Source organism: Cinclus cinclus, chromosome 1 (assembly GCF_963662255.1).
Source record: "Cinclus cinclus chromosome 1, bCinCin1.1, whole genome shotgun sequence".
Taxonomy (NCBI): Eukaryota; Metazoa; Chordata; class Aves; order Passeriformes; family Cinclidae; genus Cinclus; species Cinclus cinclus.
This window is the reverse complement of record NC_085046.1, coordinates 105,399,702-105,414,228: the sequence shown is the minus strand read 5'-3', so window position 1 is coordinate 105,414,228 and position 14,527 is coordinate 105,399,702. Positions and strand designations below refer to the sequence as shown.

General features: G+C 48.7%; 1 protein-coding gene across 1 annotated transcript in view; it reads right to left on the bottom strand.

Moving 5' to 3' along the window:
• Positions 1 to 6,323, bottom strand: part of CABLES1 (Cdk5 and Abl enzyme substrate 1) — a 70,860-nt gene extending 64,537 nt beyond the window's left edge. The window contains exon 1 of the mRNA XM_062488492.1: positions 5,803 to 6,323. Coding sequence (XP_062344476.1) covers positions 5,803 to 6,323 — 521 coding nt within the window. The remainder of the gene's footprint in view (positions 1 to 5,802) is intronic.
• Between the last annotated feature and the right edge of the window lie 8,204 nt (positions 6,324 to 14,527).

Here is a 14,527-nt window from a genome sequence, read left to right as displayed (position 1 = left end):
TTTGTGTTTTAGGTGTTTTGAACTGTTCCAAGCTGAGCAGTATCTTCCTCCACAAGAGTTCTCAAAGTCATAATAATTGCAGACCAAAGCATACTTCATATCCAAAAGCTATCATCAAACTATGATCTGTCATTATCCTATTTATGTACCACAGAACTATGTTTTTGCGATAGTTTGGAGGACTAGTGACTCACATAGCTGCTACCAATCTTCAGCATTTCAAGGTACTTTCAAAACTATTATGGTGCAGAGGTAAGCCGTGAGCAGGCTTCAAAGGAAAAGATCCAGTTAGGCTGCCTGCACAGGAGTTTTGGTGGTAAAGAAAAGGGTGAAAGGAAGATCAAGCAGTGCAAATTCACCCACCACAAAAACAAACCTGCTGAAATGTGCTCCTTCTGCTCTCCTGACAGCTAATGAGGGGGTCACTGCACACCAGCCAAGCAGGTGCATGGAAGTGCACAGCACTTCCCATGGCAGGACTGGACCTAGAAAGCTTTGAATGGGCAGCCAGTGAGGGCAGCCAACATGACCATGACTTTTCAGGTGTTACCAGCTCAGGTTTCCTCACAGGGGTTAATGTGCACCCACCCAGGTACATCCCTCTCCAGGTACATACCTGCCCAGCTCTAAGGCTGCCTCACTCTGAAACCTGCAGAGTCCTGAGGCTCTGGCAGACACAGCTGCCTCTCAGCATCTGTCCCTCTGTGAAGGTCTCTAATTAATTCCCTAGCACTCATGAATACCATGTTCTGTCCCACTGTTCTACTCTTCAGAATTGACAGCAAACCATTTTTTTTATCTTGACTGGTGAATATTAACCTCTTTTATATGACAGAGATTCTCACTAAATATTATAATAAGAGCCTAAAATACACCAGAGCAAATTTCTGTGGGATTTGTTTTTAAAAGCTTGTGTACTAAGGGAACAAGGCTGCTGCATCTGTGCTATCCATCCGTGTGTCATGATACTCCAGTGACTCCTCAACCACTGGTCAACTGCAAATAACACCTTGAAGATGACCCCATTTCCATCAGTTTCAAAGGAAGTAACAGAGGGAGGCACAAACATTTGTGCCCTGAACAAGGGAAATAGCTGGCAGAGAGCAGCGGTGGTGAAAGCAGTGTGGGGCTGGCCATGCTCAGCACATGCACAGCTCAGAGAACCCAGCAGCATCAGTGACTGCCCCTGCACAGCTCAGAGAACCCAGCAGCATCAGTGACTGCCCCTGCACAGCTCAGAGAACCCAGCAGCATCACTGACTGCCCCTGCACAGGTGTTGGTGAGTGTGAGGACCTAGCCTCTCAGCATGCTCATGCTGAAGGACATGGGTGCACCCAGTGCTCCTTACAGGACTCGTGGAGCAGCTTGTGTGCTACTACTGAAACAGCCCTTATTACCTGAGTCTTAGCCATGCTGTTGAACATTGTCCCTTCAGGGTGGCACAGGCATTTAGCCTCCTGAAGTGACAGCTGAGGTCAAGAAGCATCCCCTTCTTTAGAGCCAGCAGCTATCAGTGGTATACAAGGTCACACACCTCAGAAAATACTTAGTTTAGCATGTGCACTTCCCATTGACTTCTCAGACCATTAAATCGCTGTTTTCATGCTATGCCTGTTTACATCATTCTGAAATTTAGGCTGCCCAAAGGCTTTTAGGTTCAGTGAATAGCAGAGTGTCCATCACACACAAAAGGGCTGATGTCCCTCCAGTGGCTCATAAGGCACCTCCTGATGCTGGGATGACCCCACAGGGTGGAGGGTGCCCCCAGCTCTTTGTTCTGCTCCCCTTTCAAGACTCTGCCTGTAGGACACTTGTTTCTGAGAGACTCTTCTTTTGTCTCTTGCATGTTCAATTTGGAGGCGTCTTCTGCTGTGGGCGGAAACTGCAACTGCCTGCCTGCCCAAGGCCATGGAGAACTGGATTCTGACCTCTCAGCTCTCCACCACAAACACTTAATGGTGGGATTGAGCCCCTAAACAGCATCCTGGAGGCTTCCTCCAGCACTAATAACCCATGGAACTTTGAGAACCCTACAGAAGTCAAGGAAGTCAAGCATTCCAGCATCTCCCTTCATTGCATCTCTCCAGAAGATAAATACTGAGGCCAAATGCAGCTCTGTCCTTTCTAATAAGGTAGAAATAAATTGGTATTTCACAAGCTTTACTAGTTGTAAATTAATTTTATAATTACTCAGGAAATTCTGAAGAAAAATATATTTGAACCACGATAAACCTCAGTGTCCTTCTGAGTAGACCTCTCCCCAGTGACTACTCAGCAGATACCCTTTCCTTGCTTCCCAGCACCTGCTGCTCCCAGAAGGAATTCTCCTGCCCATCTGCCTTCAAACCTGACATGGTGACACCAACAAATGTAACTGTAAGCAATGCTTGAAGTCCAGATCCAATCACCAATTTGCTTCCTTAGAAAAACAGAAAAAAATCCAAAACCAAGCAACATGAAAAAGGAGCATGTGCTTGTTTTCAATCACCTAGCCCACTGGAAAAGGAAACTTCACATATGGAAATGGCAGTATTTTTCCTACAGAAAACTATGGCAACAAGAATTCTAGGCATACACAAAAACAGGTACCTGGACCATCACCTAATCCACAGGATGTGAAATTATTTATTATTATTTTTATTCTTTTTTTTCAGCAACCAGTGTTGCTGAAACCTGGTCTCACAGAACCCCTCACTAATTTCAGATTAAAATAAATTTATTAAAATTCTATTTTAGAGCTATTAAAATGAATTATAATTTCATATGAAAGAAACCCTGGCCCTAGTTTCTACTGAACTCATGTCCTTGTCCACCTACTCACCACAAATTGAAACAAACTCCTTCTGCAGGAAGACAGGAGCCTTTGGCACCAACCAGCCAATTTCTGAACAAGCCTATTTTTTGACATTTACATATAATTACATACTAGCCTCCAAGCAGCTAGAAGCTCCATGTTCCTTTTTTTGTATCGTTTGTTTCTTGTGAATACACATAGAGCACAAACCCAAACCACATTAATGATAACCTTGTTAAATATAAACTAGTATGCAATTATACAAACTGCTAACACAAACAAAAAAGCCAGGGAACTCTGATTATATGTTCACAATGGCTTCTGAAAACTAAATAAAAATAACAACATAAGGCAACCTGTCTTGTCTGATACTGTAACAGAAAAAGGTTTCACGTTATAACTTACATGTCTCAACACAGAGGACTAGTCTGTCAAACAAATCCTCAAAGTCAATTTCAAGCTCACTCACTGCAAGGAGAGCAGAAGGATGGGAGGAAAGGCAGCCAGTGTACAGGTGAACTATCCAAAAAATCTGATTTTCCTCTCTGCATCATCCTTCAGATGAGCTAATGCCTGTCCCTGGGCAGGTGCTGTGACATTCATCCCGTCGCCCTGAGAAGGGCTGGCTGTGTGTTGGCGATTTGGCTCCTTCCTCTCCATTAAGAGAGCAGCAGAAGGGCTGCTGGAGCCCTGTGTTCCTGGGCTTGTGCCAGCCCGGTGCATGCCTGTGGTTTAACTTCTCTGCAGCCAAGTGTGAACCCAGCAATCAGAGCTCCTAACACACCTTTTCATTAAGAAGATGAGGCGCTAACATTCTGTGCAACCTCCGTGGTCTGCAGCTGCCCGTTTCTGATGTTTAAAAATATATACCTTTTCCAGAACAGAAACAGATCTATTGAAGGCAGGCCAAAGTTTGCCCCGGACTGCATATGTGCAACATCACGACAGCCAGCAAAGGTGGCAGATATTACCCAGAGCTCTCCCGCACCAGTGTCAGCCTTAGGCAAGTGCTACAGTGGAGAACCTCATACTTGTCAGCGGAGTAATGCAAAGTCTCCACCACAGCTGAATCTAGCTCTCAAGACAACAAAAGGGCATGAGAAAACCAGCACTTTCCTTGCAGCATGCTTCACAAGAAAATACACGGCACAAATGACAGCTGCTGTAGGGCTGGAGGAGCGTCCTGGAAAGGTTTCCTTAGGTGATGACTTCTCTTGCCACGGACTTGGGCTATCTATTCAGTTTGTTTGCATGCTAGCAGAGCAGCTGAATATGCAAGACTCTGGATTTCTAGGTTGTAAACAAGAACAGTAATTACCTTTCCCTCTTAAACTCCACTCTGTTCTCATGTAATTAAACAAACAAAAAAAAAACCCCTACATATTGTGGAAGGAAACGTTCAGAAAGTGAAAAAAAAGGAGAAAAAAAAGACTGGAAGAGGAACGGCTAAGGAAAGTGATACTGGTGAGATCTAAGCATCCTTTCCAGAACCAAGCACAGGGTCAAAGCATGCAAGAAAGGAAAAGCAAGGGTGATCCCTGGGAATCCAGAAAAGTAACACTGGAATCCTGCATCAATACTAAGCTCACTAAGTAGAAGATCAAGAAGAATCCAGTCTCTTGAATGCTAATGGAGTAAATTCAAGAGTAGAAAAGCAATTCCCAAATCATGGTCTGTGGGTCACTTCTTCCCCACAAGGCTGTGGGCAGAATCACATCACAGACAGAAATGCACGAGTGTGTGTGACATAGCTGTGCAGGTGATCCATGGAGCAATTAGAGGGTTGTCACTGCAGAAAATTGTTTTAAGAGACACATGACAGGGAGAAGAAGGATGGTAACCCACCAACATGCATTCTGCTTGGGAAGGTGGGGCTCCCTCTAGCTTAGCACCTGAAAAGGGGCTCAAAAATTCTACCAATACAAGCCAGATAGAGGGGGGGGGGGGGGGGAGGGGGGAAACAAACCAACAGTGGGGCTTGCTGCTAAGATAACTTTCTCCTGGAATACCTCCAATCCCTCCAAGCCGGTTGGTTCTGAAAGGGACTTTTCTACAGCGATCTATGCTCAATTACCCTTATAAACCCTTGCAATAACATGTGACTCAAAGTCTACCTATTTGTCCAAGGGAGAAACAAGGAGGGAGTGTGCCAAATGGGAATGTGGGAGTGGCTGCCGATGTGGGCTTGGGGAGCAGAGTCATTTCCTCCAGCTTCTTCCCTGCTTCTCCCCCCCCCACTCCGTCCTTGATATCTGAGTATGTTGTTGAGGAAGTGAAGGAAGGTGATTTTGTATTCACAGGCATTCACATATTTTTACATGATTGCACCTTCTTAGCCAGAAGTCTGAGCTCGAGAGCTGAAGCAGGCGAGGTTGTTCATTTGGGAATTCAAAGGCAAAAGAGTACCCGGCGGCAAAAAACGACCCGGAGGAACACAAAAGTGCTTGGAGATAAAGAGCTTGTTTAGGGTGGTAGCGAGACGCTGCTTAAACCATGCGCTCGCACCGTAATGCGTGGATTTCGATGCAAAGATTTCCTTTCCCCTTGTGGGCTACCAGACCTGGCTACAGATCACTGGACTCCGAGCCGGCTCCTAGCCCGCTGTCTATAGGACACGCAGCACCAGTCGGGACAGCGGGGTAACGACAGCTGGGCTGGGCTGCGGCGGAGCACGGCGGCTCTGCAGCCGCACGCCCGCACTGCTGAGCAGGACAGAAACTTTCAGCCACTCGCGCCCAGGCGGGACCGACCGACCGGCTGCTGCCGCCCGGGAGGCTCGGGCACCTCCGCTCACCTGCCCCTGCACGCTCGCACATCCCCGCAGCTGCTCCTCCGGCCGGACGGCAGCGGAGCCGACCCCGCGGAGCAAGGCTCCCGCCCCGCGGCCATCGGGCCTCCCTCCCCGCGGCTTCCCCCGGCCGTGCCCGCCCTTCACGAGCCCATCGCCATCCTGCGCATCCCTTATCCCCGCATCCCGAGCATCCTTCATCCTCGCAGCGCGGCTTACCGGGACCGCTGCAGCTCGAAGGCGGCGGCGGGGCCGGGCTGCCCCAGCTCTCCGCTGCCGCCGACGCTGCCCTGGGGGCTGGTGCGGCCGAAGGGAGCCGGCAGCACCCCCGCCGTGAAGGAGTTGAGGCGACCGCGGCTGCCCGCGGCCGCGGCGCCCAGGAAGGCGGCGGGCGGCACCTGCACCGCAGCGAAGGCGTCCTCCTCCTCCTCGTCTTCTTCCTCCTCCGGGGGCTCGGCGGGCGCCGGCGGGGGGCTGCCCAGCCGCGGCGGCGGCTGCGCCTGGCGGGGCCGGGCGGCGGGGCCGTCGTTGCCCGGCGGCGGGGGCCGTCCGTCGAGGGAGATGCTGGTGAGGAAGGAGAGCGCGGCCTGCCTGCGGCGGGGGTCGCTGCGCGCCGGCGGCAGCGGCTGCGGCGGCCCCGGCGGCGGCTGCGGCGCTTTCCTGGGGCAGGGCTCAGCCGGTGGCGGCAGGGGCCCGGCGGCGGGACTGCCAGGGCTGGCGGCGGTGGCGGCCGCCGCCATTGTCGGCCGGCTCCCCCTCCCCTCCCTTCCCCTCCCCTCGCCTCGCCGCTGGCCGGGCGCTGCCTCTCGCTGCCGGCCCGTCAGGCGGGCGGGCGGCGGGGCATGGGCGCCGCGGTCCCCGTGGGGTGCATGGGGGTGTCGGGGGGTGCGCTCCGCCCGGGCGCGCCGCGCTGCCCCGGGTCCCCGCCGCCCGCCCGCTCCGTATTTATAGGTGCAGCAGCCGCGCCGCCGAGCGCCCTGTGCAATAACACGGCAATCACGTGTGGGAAACGGGGCGCTGGAGGAAAACAAAAGCCCGGCCAGCAGCCCGGGGGAGGAGGGAGAAGGGTGGGTCTCGGCGAGCTCCCTCCTTTCAACCTCTCTCTCTTTTTTTTTTTTTTTTTTTTTTTTCTCCTTCCCTTTCACCCCTTTCCCTCCTCCTCCTCCTTCTCCTCCTCCTCCTCTTTTTCCTTTCCTGGATGCATGGGGGCGGGCGGGAGCCGGGGAAGGTGGAGTCTGTGCCCGTAGTACTCGGCACATGGCCCTCGGAGCCCGGCACAGACTGGCCCGGACCCTGCCCGAAGCTGCGGCTCGGCCCGGCCCGTCCGCAGCACCCGGAGCACCACTGGGAGCGGCACCGGGATGCAGCCGTGCTGAGCACCACTGGGAGCGGCACCGGGATGCAGCCGTGCTGTGCCAAGCGGCCCTGGCGCTGTCCGCCGGTTTTCCCAGGTAGGGGCTGGTGCCTGGGACAGGCGCTGGTAGTGCCCGATGGACACGGAGGACAGTCGGGGACCGGGAGCGGCCCCCGGGGATGCGTTTGAATGTGGACGGTGCGTTCTGCGATGCGTCAAGCCTGGGTTGTCCCGGCCCCTTGCAGCCCCTGCTGCAGTCTGAGACGTGCGAGTGCCTCTGTGTGTACAAGTAACATCTCACGGGATCCCTAAAACATTAAAGCAACCTTCTCCCCTGCACCAGAGAAACACATTTACTTTGCCCTTTCCCAAAAGGCACATAGCCCAGGCCCCAGATATCTGTATTTCTGTCGCCCCCAAAGTGATGGCTGTTGAGCAGCGGACTGCAGGTCTGCTTGCTGCCCCGGTCTGCAGCTGTGGCTCATTCAGTCGCACCTCAGCACAAAGCTCCTTCATTTCTTCATTCCTTCATTACTTTATTATGATCAACTTAACCGTGCTACAAGTATGCTTGTCCTGTGATGATAATTTCATCAACGGCTTATGGCAGGGTTGGATAACAGATACATACAGACAGAGGAACATATGGTTGTCGCAAGATAGCAACACACGCTTTCTTCATAAAGCTTTACAATGGCTTGTGTTACATTCCAATTATAGCTGGTGGATGATTCACAAGCCATCCCAAACTGTCACAAAATATTGTGATGTCCCCTACAATTTTATCAAAACCTTGCTAATTTGATGACCAAAAAAAAAGGTTGATCAGAAAGGAGAACCTAATCCCACTGTTAGAGGAAGCTATAGATCCAGGTATGTGTTCCTCTCAAAAAGTGATATTTTGAACATTCAAAGATTTTAGAATCAAGCTCTGTGACTTGGGTTTATTTCTGAACCTTTGGCTGCTACTAACATCAAGTACCGCAACCCCCAAATTTAGGGACCAAGTCTCTGGGATGTGCTACATATGTGGTAGGAACACTGCACAGGCAGCATCCTGAGCAGGAAGCAGTGAGAAAGGGAAGGGGAAATGATGGAGGAAAGAGATGTTTTCCAGATCACACCTCTTAGAGAGATAGGTGAGCGCTATTTTGAGATGGACATTCTCATTTCAGTCTGCTCTCTTGAGCTTTACACTGATTTTGTCATTCTTATCAGAGGGCACTTCTGTGCCTGTCCCTGTGGCATGTCAAGGATGGATCATTTAGATGGAAAGAGGATAGGCCAGAGTGCTAAACTCTCTTCCCCAGAGAAAAGCCTAACTGACATGTTCCATCTGTTGGAAGGATGTTTTGTACCCCTGTGGTTGCAAAGTGATTCCTTCAAACTTCTGGTTTGAAGAGGAAGGCTGAGGAATTTCAGGCCTGCCACTTTCCTTTGATGGCAATGCCTTTTTCTGACCAAAGTCATTGTCCCTGCAGTGGCAACCAGTGAGATGTCAGGGCACTGATGCACTTGGCTCCTGAGGAGGAGTTCCAGGCTTCTTTTGAGACTAACACTTTTAAAAGAATTCAGGACTTTTTGGAGGAGGACTTCTAGGTCACAGAAAAATGTCACAGCTCTGTAGCATGGTAGTTGGTATGTTACTGTATGCTGACCCCTACCAAATGGTAAATAGCTCATGAAACTCCCACCTTAGAACTGACTAAGATATACACTGGGATATTTTTTTCCTCTTGCATTTCTGAGGGGCAGCAGCAGCAGGTGTATTTTCCTCTGGAGCTAAAAAACTCTGTATGGCAACTGAGTGTTGGTGTATATTTCCTAGATTCAGCTTCTCATGGTACACAGGTCTGGGAAAGAGAACCACCACCTAAGTACCAGATGGGGCTCCAGAGGCTGGTTTAAGTTAGGACATGTTTTATGAGTGCAGAAGTGTGCACTCCTTTCACAAAATTACTCTTGTGATGGGATAAATTGATGTCTGTTGGAAGCATTATTTTAAATGAAGCCACAACCTCTGTTCTAGAGCTTCTCTACAGCTGACCCAGAGGGAAATGTTACCCCTTCCCTTGTCCACATATGCATCTCAATGATTTTGGCACCTGAATTATACAAAACCATTTTTCACAGTCTCTGTGATCAGGAACACTTATGCTCCTATCAAGGAGCCTATCAACCTCCTTGCATCAAAATTAGAGTGAGGATGAGGTGAGGATGGATTGTAGGGCTTTCCTGGCCTGTCTCATCTGGCTGAGCTCACTTTGTCACTTTGCAGGGTGCTTGCTTGTCTCTGTGCCCACCAGCCTAAACACTCCCATGGACCCATACAGGTGCCCATGGTCTAATATGCACAAGCTGCCTCCGGGGCTGGGGGGGGAGGGGAGGGTGTGTGGAGATACTGTCTTTTCCAAAAATCACACTGAAAGTTGGTTAAAACATCCCTTCTACTCCAAGTGAAAATAAACCCATTTGAGAAAGCCACATACAAGAAGAAAATTACTTTTTCAGTCTGAAGTGAAGCTATTTTTGATCATGAGTGGGGTACCACAATACAAAGATGATTGGCATGTTAGAAATGCCTGGTTCTCTTCACCTATTTATACATTCATTAGCAAATTTAAATTAATGTGCACAATGTAATGTGAAGTTTTTTCCAGTTACTTATGTCCTCTTGATCTGTGCTGAGCAAAACTTTAGGTGATCACATGAGCTACAGAAGTCCTGTATGCTGGAGGATATGTGAAAATGTTAAACAAATTGATTTTGCTGGTTGAAACTTTTTTTGTTTGATGGGGTAGCAGTGGTTGACTAGGGGAAATAGCAAAGTTGAAAGGAAAACCAAAAAGGCACATTCTGGAAGCTTGCTTCTGTGGCTGTTTTTCCAATCATTTCCTTCTCCAGGTTCTCTTCCAACCAACCAGCTCTACCCAAGTGTTTTTATTTCAGAGGTCACAGGCTTATGTAACCAGTTAGATGACAAGTGGTAACGGGAGTGATGGAGCGTGATGGCTTTTTCACCCAGTGCACCAAGACCTGCAAGAGAGACTCATCAGTTGTGAGTGTTCAAAGGCAGCATGGAATTTGGGGGGCCTGTTAGCACAGGTGATGGAGAGGTTTTCTTTCTAGAGGTTGAAGAGGGTGGAGGAAGTTTGGATAAAAACAAAAAGCTCAGCAGTTTACTATTCTGAGGAATGGAATTAGAGAAAGAGTGCCTCTACATACCAAGTCAGCACACGTAGAATCCTCATGTTGTCTCTAGTTTATTTTAACTGGTGTGAGTGCAGTCCTCCTTCAAGGCAAGTAGGTGGCCAGCAGGATGTGAAAAGCCAGCCCGAAAGGCCAGAGACCTTGAGGTAAAGCTGGGGTCCTGAGTAGTTTGCCAGGCCAAGTTTAAACATATCTTTTGCAGGTGAGTTGAAACTTCATCCACAGTTTGAATTAGTGGCAAGATTTGTGTTACACTGAGAGTTAACTCCGTGGGAATAACCGGTCCTGAGTCACCAGTGTGAGTCACCAGGCTAGTTCTTAAGTGGCCTCTGCACAAAAACAAGTTTCTTATTGTCACTTGTACTTGTTAGAGCTGCAGGACCAAGGCAGCTAGGGGAAGAAGGAGTAAATGCAATTGTTCCTTGCAATTTTGGTAGTCTTGTTTTGTGACTGTCAGGCTCAGACAGGTAATGCTGTTACGCAAAGCTCAGCAAAGGTGGCTGGCAATAATGCTACTGTAGGTGAGAACAGAGATCTTTATTGCCAGTGGTCTTGGATATCACTATCAGATCCTCATAGCCAGGCAGAGTTCTTGTAGCCTGTGAGTACTCTAATCTTGCTCTGCAAGATTTTGGAGAAACAATCCAAATCCAATCTTTATAAGTACTTTCCCTCTCCTTTGCAGAAGAGAATTGCACTTCAAAAGGGGAAAGCAATTTTAACATTGGAGAAAGATTTGGAATGTGAATTTAATAATCCTTCTGTTTAGAAGGAGTGTCTGGCAGAAAAAAATGTTGAGGGAGTTTGAGCAAATTTCACTGAGAGCCACAGTTAAGAATGGAAATTGGATAAAGACAGTACAAATTCTTTACAAAAGACTAATACTGCGTCTGGATACCAAGGCCTGTTTTAGTGCCAGGCCCAAACCTTCAGTGTGTTGTAAATTTAGCCTGATTCTCGGAAATGCTAAGTGCTAGTGCTTGTGCTTTTCAGTGGTGATTTTTCAGGAGCCTGAATGTTTTGCTTGTTAAGGGTCACCTTTGCTAATTGAAATGTAGAATTCTGACACTAAGAAGAGTGTCACCTTCTTGGAAAAGCAGTGTTCCTTGGGTAGGGTTAGTCCACACTTGCCTCTCTGTGCAGAACCTAGTTTTGCTTGCATCATTCCAGGGTAGGTGCCAACATTGCCAAATTGACATGAAACCAAGTTCAAATACAGGAGTGGGAAAGTGAGAGAAATCTGTGAGCACTGAACATCATGGTTGGAGTGGTGTGTGTGACTGTGGGGCATGACCCATGCAGAGAAACAGGTGCCCTCAGCAAAGATGAAGCAGTGAGTCCTCAGATCAGCTGAGGTGTGGATGGTCAGGGCACCCAACCTGCCAATTATTTTGGATGTCAGAGCTGCGGCATGTGTGGTGTTTGTGTTTGTGTTGAAGAGCTCCTGAGATCATTGGTAAGCTGGTAGTGCTCACATGGGTGGTAGAGCCAATTTTATATTTGTTTGTCTCTCAAAGAATTTAGGGCAGTCTAATTAAGTCAAAACTGGCCTCTGTGTCATTACTCCAACTTGTTGCACCTTCACTAAGGATACTTCATATTTTTCATTGTTAGATCCATGCTAGATCTGATTCAGGCCAAGCATTTCTTGGAAAACTGGTGAAAATGGTTATGCGAGTTCTAAGGGCAAGACCATGAAAAACATATCACCACATTAGAAATCCTTACAATGTCTCCTTTGAAATACCAGATCATCCCCCACAGTGAGATAAGAATTCAGGAGGTGGGCTTCTGTCTCTGAGGTGAGGCTGGAGAATGAAGAGGGAGTGCCCTTCCTGTCAAAATCCACCCACCTTTGTCCAGTTTTAAGCCTTTTGAACCACAGCTCACTAGGGACCTGAGCTAGGCAGCTAAAACTGCCAGTGCCTGTGAGGATATATCTTCATGGAGCAAACTTCAGACTTCCACTCTTGCTGAAAGGGCTGAGCACATGCAGTCCCCAGAACTACAGGATCACTGGGAGAGATGTTCCCAGCTTCTCTGGGGCATGCTGGAGGTGGCTGCTGGACCATGGGTGCAGAGTGGATAAATGGAGTGTAGGAAGGACCAGCCTGTTCATGTGTGCAAGGGAGAAGGAGCTGCTGCAGGAGCAAAAGATACCATCCTTGGGTGAGATGCATGCACGTGGCAGGGGGCTGAGGGCTTGCACATCCAGCATGAATTCCTCCTCTCATCTTTCTTGCATCCTTGAAGTTTTAAAGTTCCTCATTCGACTGACTTTGAGGTTTTTCATTGTCACTGTTGTTGTTTTATCACTTTATATACTATTGGATCCCTTAAAGACCTGCTAAACCAGAAGCTCCATTTTACTGAGTGCTGCTAAAATACTCTCCCATGTCTCAGTGAACTTGCAGGATAACTAGACAAAACAAGGAAGGTGGCCATGTAGGAACTGCAACTGGAATGTGGCTGTTGCAGGCTCCTACTGGAGTGATTAAATGGGAACAGGGCCACATAGCTCCTCCTTCTCTTGAAAAACAAAAACTGTGTGCACTTGTACAGAAAACAACCCCTGTTTCTGTTTGTCCTTGTCTTCCGGCAGTTTTCTTCTTTGAAATCAGAGTTTGGGTTTTGGGGTTTTTTTCAGTGTCATTATAAGTTAACATAGGCATGAGGTTCAAAATGGAGCCATCCTTATTGAAACGAGGAAGGGACAAATGTCCTGTTTACTTGGAAATCACCTTAGGCAGTGGTGTAAATAAAAATCAGCTTCTAACTGCAGTAGAACAGAATGACTCATTTCTAAGAAGAGCTGTTTTAAGGTTTTCATTAAATGACAGCAATGATTTATCCTGTTCCTTACCGTTCTGAGGCAATTTGGAATCAAGTGCATAATCACTGGACATTAAGATTTCAGAGGGAAGCCTGGAAGAACATCCATCTTTGTCACAGTGTCTGTTAATTTTTAATCGCCTCGGGATAATTTTAAAACAGGCTGCAGGTTTCTGAAACATTCATGTTGGCAAGTTTGCTGGTTGCTGAGGGTTAGAAAACCCTCCAGTTCACAGGACAGTCAGACCAAGGAGCTGGATGAGAAGGAAAATGCTGTTGACACCTTCTCAGACAGGGCCTTCAGTGAGTAAAAACACTAAAGAAATAGGATCTAAAGCTCCCAGAGGGACACAGTGGTGGAGTGTTTCTTGTAGGAGAGACTCTCCTACAAGTTCAGCTTGACTGTAAATGTTTAATATCCAAGAAAAAGGAAAAAAAAAAGTGTTCAAGGGATTTTTTTTTCTCCTCTTGAAAATATTCAAGGAGTGTGACTCCAAGGGGAACGAAGGAAGCAAACGGAAAACTTCTGTGGCAGAAGCTGGATTTTTGCGTTCAGCTTCGTGGCATTTTCCGGTCTGCAGGCAACATGATATCCCAGGAGCACCACACTTGGTTCATTCCAAAATTTCAGGGGAGGTTTCAGAGCCATTTTAACTTTGGAAGATCCTCAGTGGGTAGTGCTCATTGCAGGCTGGTGTGGGAAGCTAGCAGCAGAGGGGAGAAATAAGACCCGCGCCTGCGTCCTTGTGGTCTGTCCCCGTGGGCCACCTGCATCCCAAGGGCCTGGAGCCACTTTACCTTGCCCCCAGGATAGGGCACAGATCCTGCCTGGATCCCCTGAACAATATTCCCAGCTAAATATTTGCCATGGACAAGTTTCTATCATGATAAAACCCAGCCAGGTCAGCTCTGCCTCTGTTCCAGGGTGGTCAGAAAAACTGGCACAAGTGACTGGGCTCCTGAGAAGAAAGGCGAAATGGCAGTGACTTTGGCGGCAGGGGAATATAGCTGCAGGCTAGGTGGGAGGAGGATGATGGGCAGCTTCTGTCTCCCCAGACCCGTGAGCTGCCAAAGGCTGTGCACCTCTGATCTAGCATGTGCCCGGCTGCAGTTCTCATCACAGCCAGGTCAAGTTAGAGGCTTCCCATCACAGCCCCTTTCACTGCTCCCTGCAGCCCTGGGCCACAGCTCATGTGGGGCTGCTGCCTCCACTTCCCAAATCCTCCCACTTGCCTTCATGTTGCAAGGGGAGGGAGTCCAGCCACCCTCTGGAGAAGCAGCAAATTCGCCTCCAGAGGAATGGCCATGGGTGCCCCAGCTGCACAGTGGAGGCTGCCAGGACTGGGGGCTGCCTGTGGGGTGGGATGTCTTGCTGCCATTGCAGGGGAAAACAGCAGCTCAATCCTACCTCCAGTAACCATAGCTTGCCACATACTTGTTTTACATAGGCTGATAGCAATTATCAGATATATTATCAAGTATCAGCAATTAAAAAACAGGATACATTTGTGCTCTGAATGTTTTGGCAGGAAAGTTTTGTAAGCAGCA